At 51.3% G+C, this 13681-nt stretch overlaps 1 protein-coding gene across 3 annotated transcripts in view; it reads left to right on the top strand.

Moving 5' to 3' along the window:
- The window catches only part of RBM33 (RNA binding motif protein 33), a 127589-nt gene extending 114218 nt beyond the window's left edge, over window positions 1–13371 (top strand). For 2 of the 3 annotated variants that reach the window (XM_032394402.1, XM_032394401.1), the window contains exons 17-18: window positions 6220–6308; window positions 6613–13369. In XM_032394402.1, coding sequence (XP_032250293.1) covers window positions 6220–6308; window positions 6613–6661 — 138 coding nt within the window. In that variant the 3' untranslated portion in view covers window positions 6662–13369. Of the gene's footprint in view, window positions 1–6219; window positions 6309–6612 lie in introns of all 3 variants that reach the window. The other variant, XM_032394403.1, reaches the window with a different exon arrangement.
- Window positions 13372–13681: the final 310 nt, after the last annotated feature.

Genomic DNA, 13681 nt, shown 5'->3' with positions numbered 1-13681 from the left:
GGAGTGTGAATATCAGATTTCTGCGTGCTTTCCTTTCAGGGAATTTTCTAGCCTCTTCCTGCATGAGTGAATGGGGAAACATCTTCAGACTAGAGTTGAGACAAATAATTTTTAACATGTTTGAAATCTGTCTACTGTTGAGAGTCTCTAAATGTGAGGAGTGGATGAAAGCCCTTCCCAAACCCACCCACCCTATTCTTCATTTCCGGATTCCTAGGGAGATGGTGAGGGTCAGTTTCTATTTGTGTGTCATAACAGAAAGTTAACACTTGGGCTTCCGTGTTCAGTGCAGTTGATCGTGCGGTGGTGCGGCAGAGACCGGTGTCGGTTACGTGGGGCCGGCAGCCCCTTCCCGCGGGTCACCGCGATGGGGACGGACTTGCAGGAGCAGGGCAACACTGGAGTATTGTAGGTGCATTAACGCGTGCTCATCCTGGCCTGAGACTCCTACACGTGGTGGTGGAGAATCTGGGCTTCAGTCACAGTGAGTCCGGACTAGCAGACCAGAGCCTACTCCAGGAGTTCTGAGGACTGGTGTTCTCTGTGAGGGCTCGCGGGCAGTTTCATGGCCCCGAGTCTCTTTCCGTGTGCGCTGGGGGGTGACAGCTTGGCCGCCCTCCACACGTGATCCGCTAGTGGTCATGGCTTTGCTTCCTCACACATAGTCTTGATAATTCTCCTGAGCATTCTCAGCCGGGATGTGGTTTTCAGGGTCTGTATCTGAATAGCGGTGCAGGGTCATGGGCTGCTTGGAGCCATTGCTAAGCCACCTAACTTTGGTCTTAACCCACCTTAAAACTTGAATTTTGAATTTTGCATTTGGGGCCTATCTTTTTTTGTTCTGAAAAGTATTAGAGATCGGTATGTTATAAATAAAGTTTGATTGAGGGAACCTAAAACCAAACAAAAACAGTGCTGGATTATTTAATGCCTTATAGGAGGAGGAGAATGAATTTTCTAGGTTCCATCAGTTACCCTTAAGATGGGGTGGAAGGTGAGCTTCCATCTGCCCCTGGAGAAACCCCTGTGGAATGATGAATTTAGCACTTAGATAAGGGCCTGTTCTTCCACCCTGGGGGGAGCAAAGCAGAGTGCTCGCATCTTGCCAGTCTTAGTCCCATAGGATTGTTTTGAGGGGGAGTTTATAAATTTTTAAACACCGCATTCACAGAATGTCAAGTTTCTTAATTAAAAAAAAAAAAATAAAACAACGTAACACGCCCCTGTGAGTGTTAGATAGCTAAAGAGTGATATTGATTACACATTTTAACAAGACCCACTTGTGGTTTAAGTATAAATAGACTTGGAGAAAGGATGGCGCTTGGTAACCCAAACCTTCCGCGGTCCTGACCGAAGGTTTGTGTGGAGCTTCTGTGTGCGCTGGACTCTGGCGCCACCTCGCGTCCACTTGGGGTAGTAGCCGGTGGTGTCTATCCCTTTGTAAAATCACAGCGACAGCGTGTGAGCTCCGCTTCTTGAACTGTGAAATCTGGGAGGCTTTCTCAGGGTGACAGTGCACTGTGACGAGCTGGCCACGTTTCTCTCAGATTAGTGCGCTATCCCCTTAAACGGTACTCAGAGACCTCTCTAGAAAGTCCATGTTAAAGTCCTGTATGGACTCAGTCTTCACAGAGTAAGGAAAGACGGAAGGATTTTGTAAGACACGTTACAAGCAGGAGGTAGCCACGGCGTGAAGAGTACCGGAGCGTGTTCAGAGTTGCAGGGGAGAGGGCCGCGCGGCACTTGGTAGCAGCCATGGTGCGAGTCTGAGTCTGCGAGAAGGCCGTGCCTTGGTCCCCAGACCCCGCGGGAGGCATCTGCTCCCTGGTGACCTGCCTGGCTTCCTGCAGGAGTGACCCTGACCTCCTGCTCTGTCCCGAAACACGGAAGCCAACGGAGCTCTTCGGGTCAGGAAGTAAGCTGGTTAGCACACCTGTGGCTTTGTTGCTTGTCTTTATTTCCCCGTTTGCTAGGTTATGCCTAAAATGGTGCCAAGAAGAAAATTTGTTATCCTATAAATCAGTGAAGTGTCATGGTGTAAAAATAAAGTGGTTTCCTCACAAAAGCAGAATGTTTGAAATCACTTAATGGGACTCTGCGGCCAGTTCCCCGTTGTGATCATCGCCCACATAAGCAGGGCAGCCGTGCCGTGCACGTTCTCTCCGCCGCCCTCTGTCGTCACTTCTCCCGGGAGTCCTGTGAGTCGTTCCTGAGCTGGGACAAGAGTAGAGGTGGACCCGGGCAGCTTGTTGTTGACGCTGCACGGGGCCCTCACCCTGCAGCCGGGGGTGCAGCCGGCGGCCGGCTCTGAGACGAGGCTTCGGGGCAAGTCCCGATTTTGCCGGTTCTTGGTGTGTAATTCTCGGACAGAGCGCTTCTCCTCCCGTCAGACTCTCGTCACCCACATGAGAACTTACCCTGCTCCTTCGTAGCTCTCCGTCATGCCCTGGCAGACCTCGGGGGATGGAAGAGACGGCAGCCTCCATGTCGCCCTTGAGGGGCAGCGAGCGAGACAGGATGAGAGGAGCTGCAGGTGCAGGTGCGCACAGCATCTGCGTGTGCTCGGAGGGGGGGGCTGCTGGCCCAGGTGGTGCGTGCTCCTGAACAGCCCTCCGGGACCCATGGAGTCTGCCCACTGCCTCCTGACGCTGCGGTTCCCGTGTGTCTCATTCTGGAGCGCATCTCAGCCTGCCCAGCGAGGTGGGGCCCCTCTGGGCGCTTCTGCGACGTAGGCTCACGTCGGGGGAGTCTGACCTGCTCTGAAGATGCGTCTCGTTCTGACCCACCAAGGAGGTCTGGTCGGTGAAATAGAAAAGGTTTGAATCTCGAGTGAAAGCAGTTCAATCATTCTGTAGTTGAGGACATCTGGGAAAGAAAGCACTAGGTATGGTCAGCATAGATGGACGACAGACCCACGCCACGAGGTGTAAAGAAAATAGAGATGTGGACACATGATCTGAAGCTGCACTGGGAAAAAAAAAAGTCCTGAAAACACTGTCAGGAACTCAAAAGAAGAACGGATTTTCAGGAGCCAGTGTGACAGCACGAGAGCTCTTCCAAGAGCTCGCATGGGTTCTGAAGGGTAGGTGTGTGCAGCGGAAGGAGGCTGGACCAGCAGCGAGGGGAGAGGCGGGGGGCCATCGGGATCAGCACGAGCAGCGTCAGGATGCGGAGCCCCAGGTGGGCGAGCCGGAGCCCTGGGACTTTCGGAACGCCGCCCGCTGGGCACTGGAGCACACGGAACCGGACCACGCCTGCTGCAGCGGCACGTGTGCGTTGGGAGGCGTGGGAGCCCGTGGGCTGCCCGCCGTGCGGGGCACACTTGCTGCCGTTGGTGCTGCGTGCCGCCGCGTGGGGACACGGGCCTGCCGGGCATGGAGGAGAACAGGTCGGTGGCACTGGCCGCGAGGGGGGGCTTCTGCGCTCTCCGTGGCTCTTGGCTGGCCTCAGAGGGGCGCCCACCCGCGGGCGTCTGGGTCAGGGCTGCAGTGGGGCTGCTCTCAAGCAGTTTCACTTGTGTTTAAAGCAACTGATACAATTCTTGGCTTAAAGTAATCACTGAAGGTGCTAGGGGAAGAAGCTTATTTATTTATTTTTCTAAGATTTTATTTATTTGAGAGAGAGAGAGAGAGAGAGCAGGAGTTGGGGGGAGGTCCACAGGGGGGTGTGGGATCGTAACCTGAGCTAAAGGCAGATGCGTAACCGACTGAGCCAGCCAGGCGTCCCCGGAGGGGAAGGAGTCTAAACAGATTTTCAGAGCTGCAGAACCCTGTTAGTGTCTCTGTGACATTTATCTGACCGTATGCGCACACACAGGCACTTCCTAGAAAGACAAGGAACTTTTCCTAATTGGGGAAAGAGGCCGGGGTTCTGAGCGACATGGACATCTTCTGGAATCCAGCCGCAGGCTGGAGAGCCTGTCACTGCTCGCCTTGTTGCGTGTCAGGCGGAGTGGACCGGCCCCGTGGGGGTGGCACGCAGCTGCAGCTGCCAGCCGAAGTTTCATCGTGCGTTTTGCTCCTCAGAGAAGCACAGTTATTCTCAGGAAGTGAAGTGGCCTCACATCTGAAAATGAGAAGTCAGGATGAAGGTTGGTGTGCTTTCCCCCTGCATGCCAGTAAGAAATTGGTTTTTCCTGTCTGTTCCTAATACAGTTCTTCAAGGTTCAGAGAGGTGACTTTAGGTAAGTCTTCTGACGCGTGCATGAGGTCTGTCCCAGCGCTGGCCGCAGTCACCGTGGGGGCGCCGCCCTTGGCCCTCGGCGCCTGCGACACTGTAGCCGGAGGGGAAGGAGAGCAGGCCAGAGGCACACAGGGCCAGAAAGAAGAGCCTAGCAGCGGGCCCTGTGCGGGTGCTCCGGGGCAAGGTGGGGTTTGCAGCCGGCTCTGCTGCGAACCGAGGCTCGGTTCTTCGCCAGTAGTGTCCCCGCCCCACCCGATGACCGAGCTCCAGCTGCAACAACCAGAACCCCTTCAGGGCTGAGGCACGGACGGCGTGAGCAGCGAGGCGAGGCAGGCGGCTTGGAAGAGAAAGCGGGCCTCTGTCCGGTACTCGAGGCGTGCGTCCGAGGCCAGGGAAGCTGCGTGGCTGAGGGTGTAGCCCAGAAGGAGGCGTCGATGACATCGTTAAAGACCACCTTATGGCGCTTTAGGTGTGCTGTTAATTTAATGATAAGTGAAATCGTCAAGAAAATTCTTCTTCCGGTTTTTATATCCCAAAGAAGAGGAGGAATCTAGTGTTCTGCTAAGCTTGCTTCAGCACAGTGGGCGGGTGGACCCAGCTCAGCACTGCCCAGGGGGCCGCCCCCACCGCCTGCGCGTCCACGCTCCTGGTCCGTGGTCAGGTTGGGGCGGTGTCCCCAGCCCCCAGGCTGACTGCTCGTCCTCCAGGGGTCTGTGTGCACAGCTTAGCGCCATGTAGTTGGCAGACTTGAAACGGTTTCTTTCTTTGTGAAACACCAAAAGGTGACTTTGGGGAAGGTGGCTACTTTTTTAGAGCTCTCCTAGTTGTGTTAACTGATAGACGTTCTGTGGTTACAAAAATGAAGAGTACTTGGTATTTTTAGCCATGTGTTTCCACTGTAGATCTTTGACACATGCTTTAAAATTAAATAGTCTCATAGGTCAACACTTTAAAGGTCATGTGTTACCATCAGGTTTTTTTTTCTGGCTGCCCTACTTCACTAGACAGAAGCCCAGACGCCGAGGCATCGAGTCCTGTGCTCTCCCTGGGGCAGTGTGTCCTGGGGTGAGCAAGGGTCCCGCCTCGGCTGCCGTGTGCCCTGCCCTTTGCGGAGGCTAGAGCCCGCACGGTGCCCCAGATACACGTGCTGGGCTGGCTCCGTCACCAGGATACTTGGGAAACATCAGGCCCTTGAGAGTGGGAATGGCTGAGAGATCACACAGGTCTCCGCCTTTGACCTGCTCCTGCGGAATCCTCGGATCCTAAACCGCAAGGCCTCAGGGAAAACTCAGAGCCATGCGTCCTCCTCCGGGCAGGTGTGAGGACCAGGCATGAGATACCTCTGTCCAGTGCTTGCTTTTCAGACGAGTAAGATTCTCTTCACTTGATGGATCATTTCTTTCCGCCTGTCGTCTTCACAAACTAACTTGGTTTCTGCTGCAGAGAGTAGTGGCCTCTGGAATGGTTGCTTTAGCTCCTGAAGATTTAATTTGCAGTGTCACTTAGTAATCATCATCTCAGTACAAAATGTGAGCAGATTGTGCCGACAGCCACCACTGGCGAAGCTGTGCCTTGTTGGGACCTAGCTAGATGTAGAAGAGCCTCATTTTACCCCAGTGGTAATTGTGGGGTCCCGTTGCTAAACAGCAGTTTCCTCCTGTGCGATGAGTATTGCTCTTTTAAAAAGTTGAGTGAGGGCCCTGCAGAGAATTGCCTGGCAGGAAGGCATGTGGACAGGAAGTGACTCTCCAAGAGTGTCTGCCACCGGGCCTCACAAAGAAGGTTGAGGGAGAAGATTGAGTGGCTCACATGGCCGGACAGACACCAGGCTGGGAATCCTCCCATGCCATTCATGGGAATGACCGTTTTGGGATAGATTATCTGGATAAGAAAAATTGCTAGGGAGATAGAATTTTCCTCAGTGATCCAAGTGTCAGCCTGGACTTGAATTTTGTGTTAAAGGAAACGTATAAATATGTTGGGTGTTTTGGGTTTTTTTAAGCATGATATTAAAACATTTCTGTTTTCTTCCTCTAGAGTTTACAGATGCTTCCCCAGCAACGGAAAGCCATAGCTAAGTTCAAGGAACCAGCTCATGCGTTAGCATTTCAACAGAAATTCCACAGGTAGCCGGTGTATTCCGTGGTTCGGGTGCTGTGGGAGTGGGTGGGAGCCTCTCCGCCAAAGCAGCTGTGGTCTGGCCCGCGTGCGTGTGCCCACCTGCTGCTGTAGGAAAGAGCGCACACGGTGCACCCTTCTGTAATGTGGGTCATCAGCCCCCCGTTTCTGTATTGATCTTCTCTGTCCGTCTGCATTTTTATATAATTTCGTTAATCCGGACCCACCACTTTAGTTTTCTTGTACCTTGCTAAGTTGACTGCTGATGTGTGGAGTTCAGTTGATGTTGACTGTTTGTTTGCATTTCCACAGGCACATGATAGATTTGTCCCACATAAATGTGGCCCTGATTGTTGAGTGATTTCTAGCAGGAGACGCTGACCTGACACTGCACGCGCTGTGGGATTTCTTCGAGGGAGCTGCAGCACAGGATCCCCACAAGCGTAGGCCTCTCCGTCCGCAGTCTTGCGTAACTGTTGTGTGGAGCGCCACACGGCCCAGTGTTGATTCCAGCAGAGCTGGACTTGGGGACACGGCGGACTGGGGTTTGCTGTTAGACTGCTTCACGTTCTGTTGTCACCACAGAGAACTACAGTTTTCGTTTGCTTTTGTTTTCAAAGTGCTCACAATGCATGTAGACATCGTTCTTCGTGATCGTACTGTGTGATCGATCACAGTGACTTAGATTCAGGAAGGAACATTAACGTCACAAATTCTAAGTAGTTTTTCACAACAAAGAATACTTGATAATGGTTGCACTTATCTTCAGTGCAGGCTAGACAATTGTTTTCCCAGCCAAGCGTAACTTGCGCTGTCTTCTCAGAAAGCCCTCAAAAGGCTCTTGGAAAAACGTAGATGAAAATGTGGGTGATGATGATTGACAGTTGCACACCCTGGAAAGCAGGGCATGAGGGTGGTTGGGAGCGGTGCCAATTGTGCGGCAGATTCTGCTTCTTGGGAATACTCCAAAAGCACCGACTGTGTGTTCCCAGCTCCAGACGGGACTCCCCACCCCTTTGCACCCTTCCCGAGTCAGGCAGCAGTCCTGGCAGGCCCGCCCCACCTCCCCGGGCCTAGAGAAGGTGCCCGTAGCGCTGCTACCTTGCAGCCCTTCCGGAGTCCCCTGCCGGGCGGGCGACAGCACATACCTACCGCGCGAGGTGGAGGGACGGCCCAGAGCTTGAACAGACCTGTGTGGGGTTTTTTTCCCTCTTTTTTAAATGCAGCCCAAAGGGGCTTATTTGTGTCCCTGGCTCGGCGACATATGACATTCTTTCGGAACCTGGTTATCATTGCTTTGATTAACTCCTTGTTTTGGAAGGCTTTTGGAGCAGGGCTGCACCGTCCTTCCGCAGACTAGGAGCAGGTCCCCCCTCGTGGAGTGTGGCCTGAGGGACCGCCAAGCCCGGCGTGGAAATGACATGGGTTTGTAGCGCCAGTGAGCCCGGTTGAGGAGTTCTGGGTAGGTTCCTTTAGGTGAGACACTTGTTCCCCATAAAGCAACCGTTTAGTAAAATTCATTCTGGGCAAATGTTTAAAAAAGTGCCTTATTAAGTATTTCTGCTCACGGAGGAGATTTCACTGTTGTGGATTTATACTAATGTGGACCTGAGCTCTTTGAGCAAGTATTAGATACTAGGGCATACTCTGACTTTTTAGCTGTATTTTATACCTAAGATTTCCTGTCAGGTTTAATAGTAGAATTAGAGGGAACAGTAGCCCGCTGCCACCTAATGCCTCCGGTTAGCCCAGCGCAGACCCGCCGTAGACCCCGAAGCCCCCGCGGCCAGGCGTCCCCCGCCTCTCAGCCTTCTGGGGGGGCTGGGACACAGGCCCTGGGAACCTGTGTCGCCTTGTTCTCAAAGGTGACATTTTCTAGTGTCTTTTCAGTTGAAGTTACCTGAACGGGAGGGGAGTGTTCAGACGCCGTGAGGCTTGCTGCCGCGTTGGTCCTGTGGTAAGAGCCCGGAAGGTGAAGTGGTTGTAGATGGCTGCTTTGCAGAAGATGTTGGGGCCAGGAACAAGTAGGCACTCCTAGGCTACGCTAGAACAGCCTCCAGCCGAGGTGCCCGGCCTCGCTGGTTCCCGAAGGCCCCGACGAAGCTGCGGAAGGCGGTGTCACGCGCCAGGCCCGCCTCGCCGCCCCAGTGGAGGGTCCACAGTCAGGGCCGCGCGCCTGCCCGCAGCCGGCTGACACGGGCTGTCCTGCCCTGCCCACTCTTGTCCCAAGTAGATACGGATGTGCTCATGGATTTACAAGCGTAGTTTATCTGGTTCAGTCCGCCAAGAGCTGCACTGAAGTGAAGAGCTTGGCAGCCTGGAAGCTCTCCTTGCGAGAGCTCAGAGCACTTCCCCATGTGGGGCGGTGCGCAGGCTTTCAGTTGATGGACTTCCTTTATCACCGAGGACCAACTGATGCCTAAGATGGGGTAGTCTGTGCTGTGGTCTTGACACCAAAAAGCTGCCTGTGGTGTCTGGAAAGTAGGCACAGAAACACGCTCTCTTCTAGTTAGTGCCGATAAACTAATCGGTCCTACGTGGGCACCGCTGTCGAAGGCAGACCTGTGGCTCCTCTCAGGTCTGCTGCTGGCATTGTCTGGTGGGACGCGGGTGTCCGGGACGTGTGTGTCCGTAACTGTCTGCACACACGGAAGCTTCCTCTTGTTGTGACGGTCTTGAAGGCCTTGGGCCGGGGGGTTAGAAGGCTCAGCGCGGCCGCCTCCATGCGCCCAGCCATCGGGCACGGCCCCCGGCGGTGCCCCCGCCCCCGCCCCCGCCCCGGCCCGGGAGCAAAGGCTTAGTTTCCTTGAAGGGGACTGTGGAAAAGGAAAGAAGCAGAATTAGAAAGGAACGTTATTGCCATGGTCGGTGCGCTTTCCACAGGGAAATCAGACCACCGTCAGCTGAACCCTCTTGGAAGATCTGTTGCAACCATTATCTTTGTTCTTTATTTATCATGCATTTAAAATGAGATGCAGAAGCATTTAACATACTATGTAAATACGGACCTTTTAAAATTAAAATGTTATTGGAAATGCTTTCAATTCAGCAACAATCTTAGCTCTTTGTTAGTTCTTTTGTGTTGTCTTATCAGAGTTACATGGATACAGTTCCATAACTGTTGATGTGTTTGTGTGTATATTCGATTTTTATAAAGATGGTAGTAAGTCAATACATTTATCCTGACCTGTGTATTATTTGTTCCCAAGTTCAAGAAGCTTAAAGTCAGTAAATATCAATATATCGCATAAGGTAAACATAATAGGTGATTATGTGGAGCCAAGTTACTTTTTCTTTTTGCATTGTCTTGTTTTGATTTTGTGCTGTAATATAAGATCACGTAGCCGCTTATCTGAGCATAACCTTGCATTACCATTGGTCCGGCCACTTTGTTAAGTCCTTCTACTGATACTTTTCTAAAGGAGAAATCCTGTTTTTTCCCCAAAAGAAATGTTGAGGGGTTACCCCCCCTTTCTGGGCAGGCAGCATCATAAGTAGGTGCCTGTACCCTTGCCCCAGGGGGGACTGGAGGGGTTGGGGGGGCTTCATAAGAACTGCTTTTCATTGGGTCATTCTTTTGATTTGTAATGGTCCTGGATAAACAATTGTTGGCGCTTGGTTCTGTAGCATTTCTAAAATGTGACAGCTTAGATCCTGCACCCAGGGGTCTTTTTTCAAAGAGCATTTTCCTCAGTTTGCAAACAGAAGACTTTGTTGCCCGTGGAAGGAGATTGGGAGAGCTGTCCAGGGTGGACGGAGTGAGGAATGATGGAGAGGGTGGGGAGGAGAGCTTTGCAGAATGAGGAGTTGTAACAAGTATTATAATGAACTTTGGACACACAGACTCTTTTAAGAGGAGTCAGCCAGTCATGTTGGGAGACGGGAGAGTGGGCTCGCAGACGGCTGTCGCTGGGGGACGGGAGGGTGTCCACCTGTCAGGGAGAGCCACCCTTCCTTGCCTGGGCCTTGAGCTCTTCTTCCTCAGGAGGAGGCTGGACTGGCTCCCATCGGGTAGAGATGCACGGAGGCAGGGCCTTGCTCAGAGGGTTGGTTTTGAGAACCTATCATTTCCGTTCTTTTTTTCTTTCTTTCTTTCTTTTTTTTTGTTTTTGGCTTGTGGTTTTCTGTTTTGTTCTGTTTATTTTGTTTGTTTTTTTTTTTTTAAATTAATTTCTTTGTTATTTAATTGAAGGTAAGCTCACCATGCTGGTAGACCGCTGGACTGACAGGGACCCTGTTGCGGACGGTCGGGTTTTGGTAGAGGCCTGCGCGCCCAGTGCCTGGAGCGCCCTCGAGCCTCCTTGTCCCTCGCAGTTCCTCAGAGAGCCCCCGCGCCCCGCCGACAGGACGTGCATCCCCCGTCAGCCTCTGCTGCCCTCAGCAGACGGCTCTGGGCTCCCTGACTGGCACACTGCCCTTCTCGGGGTCATTTTGAATTTTTCCTCCCTTCCTGCTTGGAGGACTGTTCTGGTTTCACATATTCACTGGTAGACCTAATTTTACTTCCTTTAGTCAGGTAGAGTCCCACCCCCCCCCCCACCTTTTTTATTTATTTATTTGGAGTTGGGGGTGCTTCTGAGAGGTAGCCCTTGGTTCTTTACAAGTTTTTAAGTGACATCATTCTAAAAGGGAATTTCCTGAACGGCAGGAGGGGGCGGGTGATAGAGACGGGGCCAGGAGCCACTTGTTCCCCCCCCCTCCCCCGTGAAGGAAGCTATAGGAGCTTAGATCATGTAGGGGAAAGTTTAGATATTTTACTGTGTTTCATGAGCATTTCGATTAACCTTTTCAACTATTTTTAAAACTTGTAAATGAAGTGTTATTTTGGACATTCGTAAATATGAACTCTCCAAAGGCATTTGGCCTTGAATCACTAGTAAATCCTAAGGATTTTGTGTAAGGTTTTTTTGCAACCTATTTAATTGTCATCATTTAAAGCGCCCATGGTTTTGTGTCCTAGAACCAAAGCAAAACTCACTGATTCATATTGGATCCCAGGTATACCTTCTTCTGGTAGCGTATGGTTGGGAAGGATCATTGGTTTTACACGTTGTAACCTGCCTTTTCTAGAGGATGTTTTTAAAACTCTTAACTCTCTCTTTTCTGTGCCGTGTTGTGGTAGGAAATCTTTTCATTAAGATGGGCAGGTAGAGCAGGTATCTTTCTTTAGTGAGAAGTTGCTTTTCCCTTTTATTTCTAACCAACTAAAATGTAAAAAGATCATGTTGGTGTTTTGCTCTGTTTTATTTTGCTAATTTTAAAACGTATGTAGAAAAATACAGGCCCTTTAAAAAGAAACAATATAGTTTAAAATTTTTAATACATTGCACAGAGTGGACAGATGTACTATTTTAATATATTCTGTATTTAGTAGTATACTCTAGAAAGTAGACCCTGACATTCTTTTAGCATGATTTTCCTTTAAAATTAGTTTTCTTCGTAAGGGCACACATAGTGGAAGCTGATTTTTAAGGGACTGTTTCAGTTTTATGCACTGCAGTATTACCTTAGACTGTCTAACGTAGGTCTTTGAATCAGCAACACACAACACATTTATACTCTGAACTGAAGGGCGAGTGAGACTTTATGTTGATAATCCATCTTTGCTTTTCACAGGCATGGGATCCAGAATCGCTTTTCCTCTGTGAGGATTTTCACTCTCCGTCTTCGTCTTTAATTCTACACTTTAATTTCCAGGTTCAACAACAGCGAAGCCTGAAATCTTTCCATTCCCAGCTGCTTCTCCGTGTTGGGCGCCTCCATTCTCTGGGGGCCCGCGTGCCCCCCCCTTCCTGTTCTCTTGCACTTTCCTTCCCAAAACCCGTCTACCAGCCACCACTGAGGGCTCCTTTCCCCTTCTGGAAAATCACTTTCTTTGACTTCCTCATCTCTGGATGTCCTTCTTCTCCTCCCCACCTGCCTTTGGTGATGGACTTCTCCATTTACTGACGGTGCTACATCCTTTCTTGCTCCTCTGTCCCGTCTTAACATTTAGAATTCCTCTCGGGGCGGGGGTGGGGGGGTGGTTACGAGAATGTTGTGGATATTTTTGCATGGTGTTTAAAATCGATTGCATCTTATCCTTTGCTTTGACAGGTTTTTACTCATGCTTTGTTCCCCCAGGTCTCTGTTGGAGAGAATAACGTTTGAATTCTATTATTTTGCAGTTTGACTTGTAGGAGTGTGTGGCCCCCCAGCCGCCGGCGTCGTGCCGCTTGCGGGGAGCGTGTGATTAATCTCCCCCTTGTTTTCACCCTCTACTTCTGCAGGACCTCTTGTGCATGAGTTCAGTGTTAGTTGTGGTGCGCCTACTTTTCCGCTGGAAGGGGCGGCCTGTTTGACCCTTTGTTACTGCTCTCGCTGTGATCCTTCCTAACCGTAATGCGCACGCGCTGCCGAGCCGGTCTCTGCGGCTCCGAGGTGGAGTCTGACGCGGTGTTTATTGGGAGTGCACTGAGAGTTCAAAAACCACCAGGGGACTGAATTGCTTTCCTCTGGGTTGGTCTCCTTCATGTTCTCTACCAAACACTACACTTACCGTTGTGGGAGATGACGTTGCCTTGCTTTACCCCCGTTTTCACTGTGCGCTGATGACTGTGACAGCTTTATCAGGAACATATGTGAAGAACAGTAGTGACATGGTTGGAAAAAATGTATTGTGTGTGTATCGTTTGTGTGATTCCATACCAAGACGTGTCTCGAACTGTACTGTAATTTGGAAGATGTGTTAATAAAATACTTCGCAGTTCCTGCTTTTGTTCTGTAGCTTTTCTTTGATCTCGCCACTCAGACGCGGTCAGTCCCTCGTTTTAGCCACGTGGACAGACAGCACTGCGACCGCCCCGCGGGAGACCGGGTGGTGTTTCCCCTGAGGAGTGGGGGGTTGTCCCCAGGCCCGCAGATGTGCCCCCTCTGCCATAGGCATCGGCTTGGGGATGGTCTCTAATTAGTGGACCAGCAGGAAGGTCAGAGCGACCGCTCGTCTTCACCCACGTTCCGTGGTCCGCAAAGTCTCAGCTGACAGTATGTTTCTTTTGTTGGAAGTGGGCGAGTTATATTTTCTTTTTATATTTCTTAAGGCATTACAAATAATTGTTAAAACTCTTCAAGGGACATTTGTACACTGAAGCCGGATAACGGTCATCCATAATGTCACGCCCGCGTGCCGCCGCTGCGTGTGACGCCCGGTTTCCGTTCGGGAAGTCGCACGGTGCGCCCCGCTGGGTGTCCGTATTCCATTTCCTGCGCCATCCGTGCTTCCCATGTTGCTACACATCGCTCCTAATGTCTGGTCTGTTCTGAAAACAAAGTCTTTTGAAAATAACCCGCCACCCCACCCCAGCCGTTGGAGGAAGTCTTTGAGGAGACCCAGGTGTTGGCG

The sequence above is a fragment of the Phoca vitulina genome, unplaced genomic scaffold (genome assembly GCF_004348235.1).
Source record: "Phoca vitulina isolate PV1807 unplaced genomic scaffold, GSC_HSeal_1.0 scaffold80, whole genome shotgun sequence".
NCBI classification, from domain to species: Eukaryota; Metazoa; Chordata; class Mammalia; order Carnivora; family Phocidae; genus Phoca; species Phoca vitulina.
This window is presented reverse-complemented; position numbering and strand designations above follow the sequence as displayed.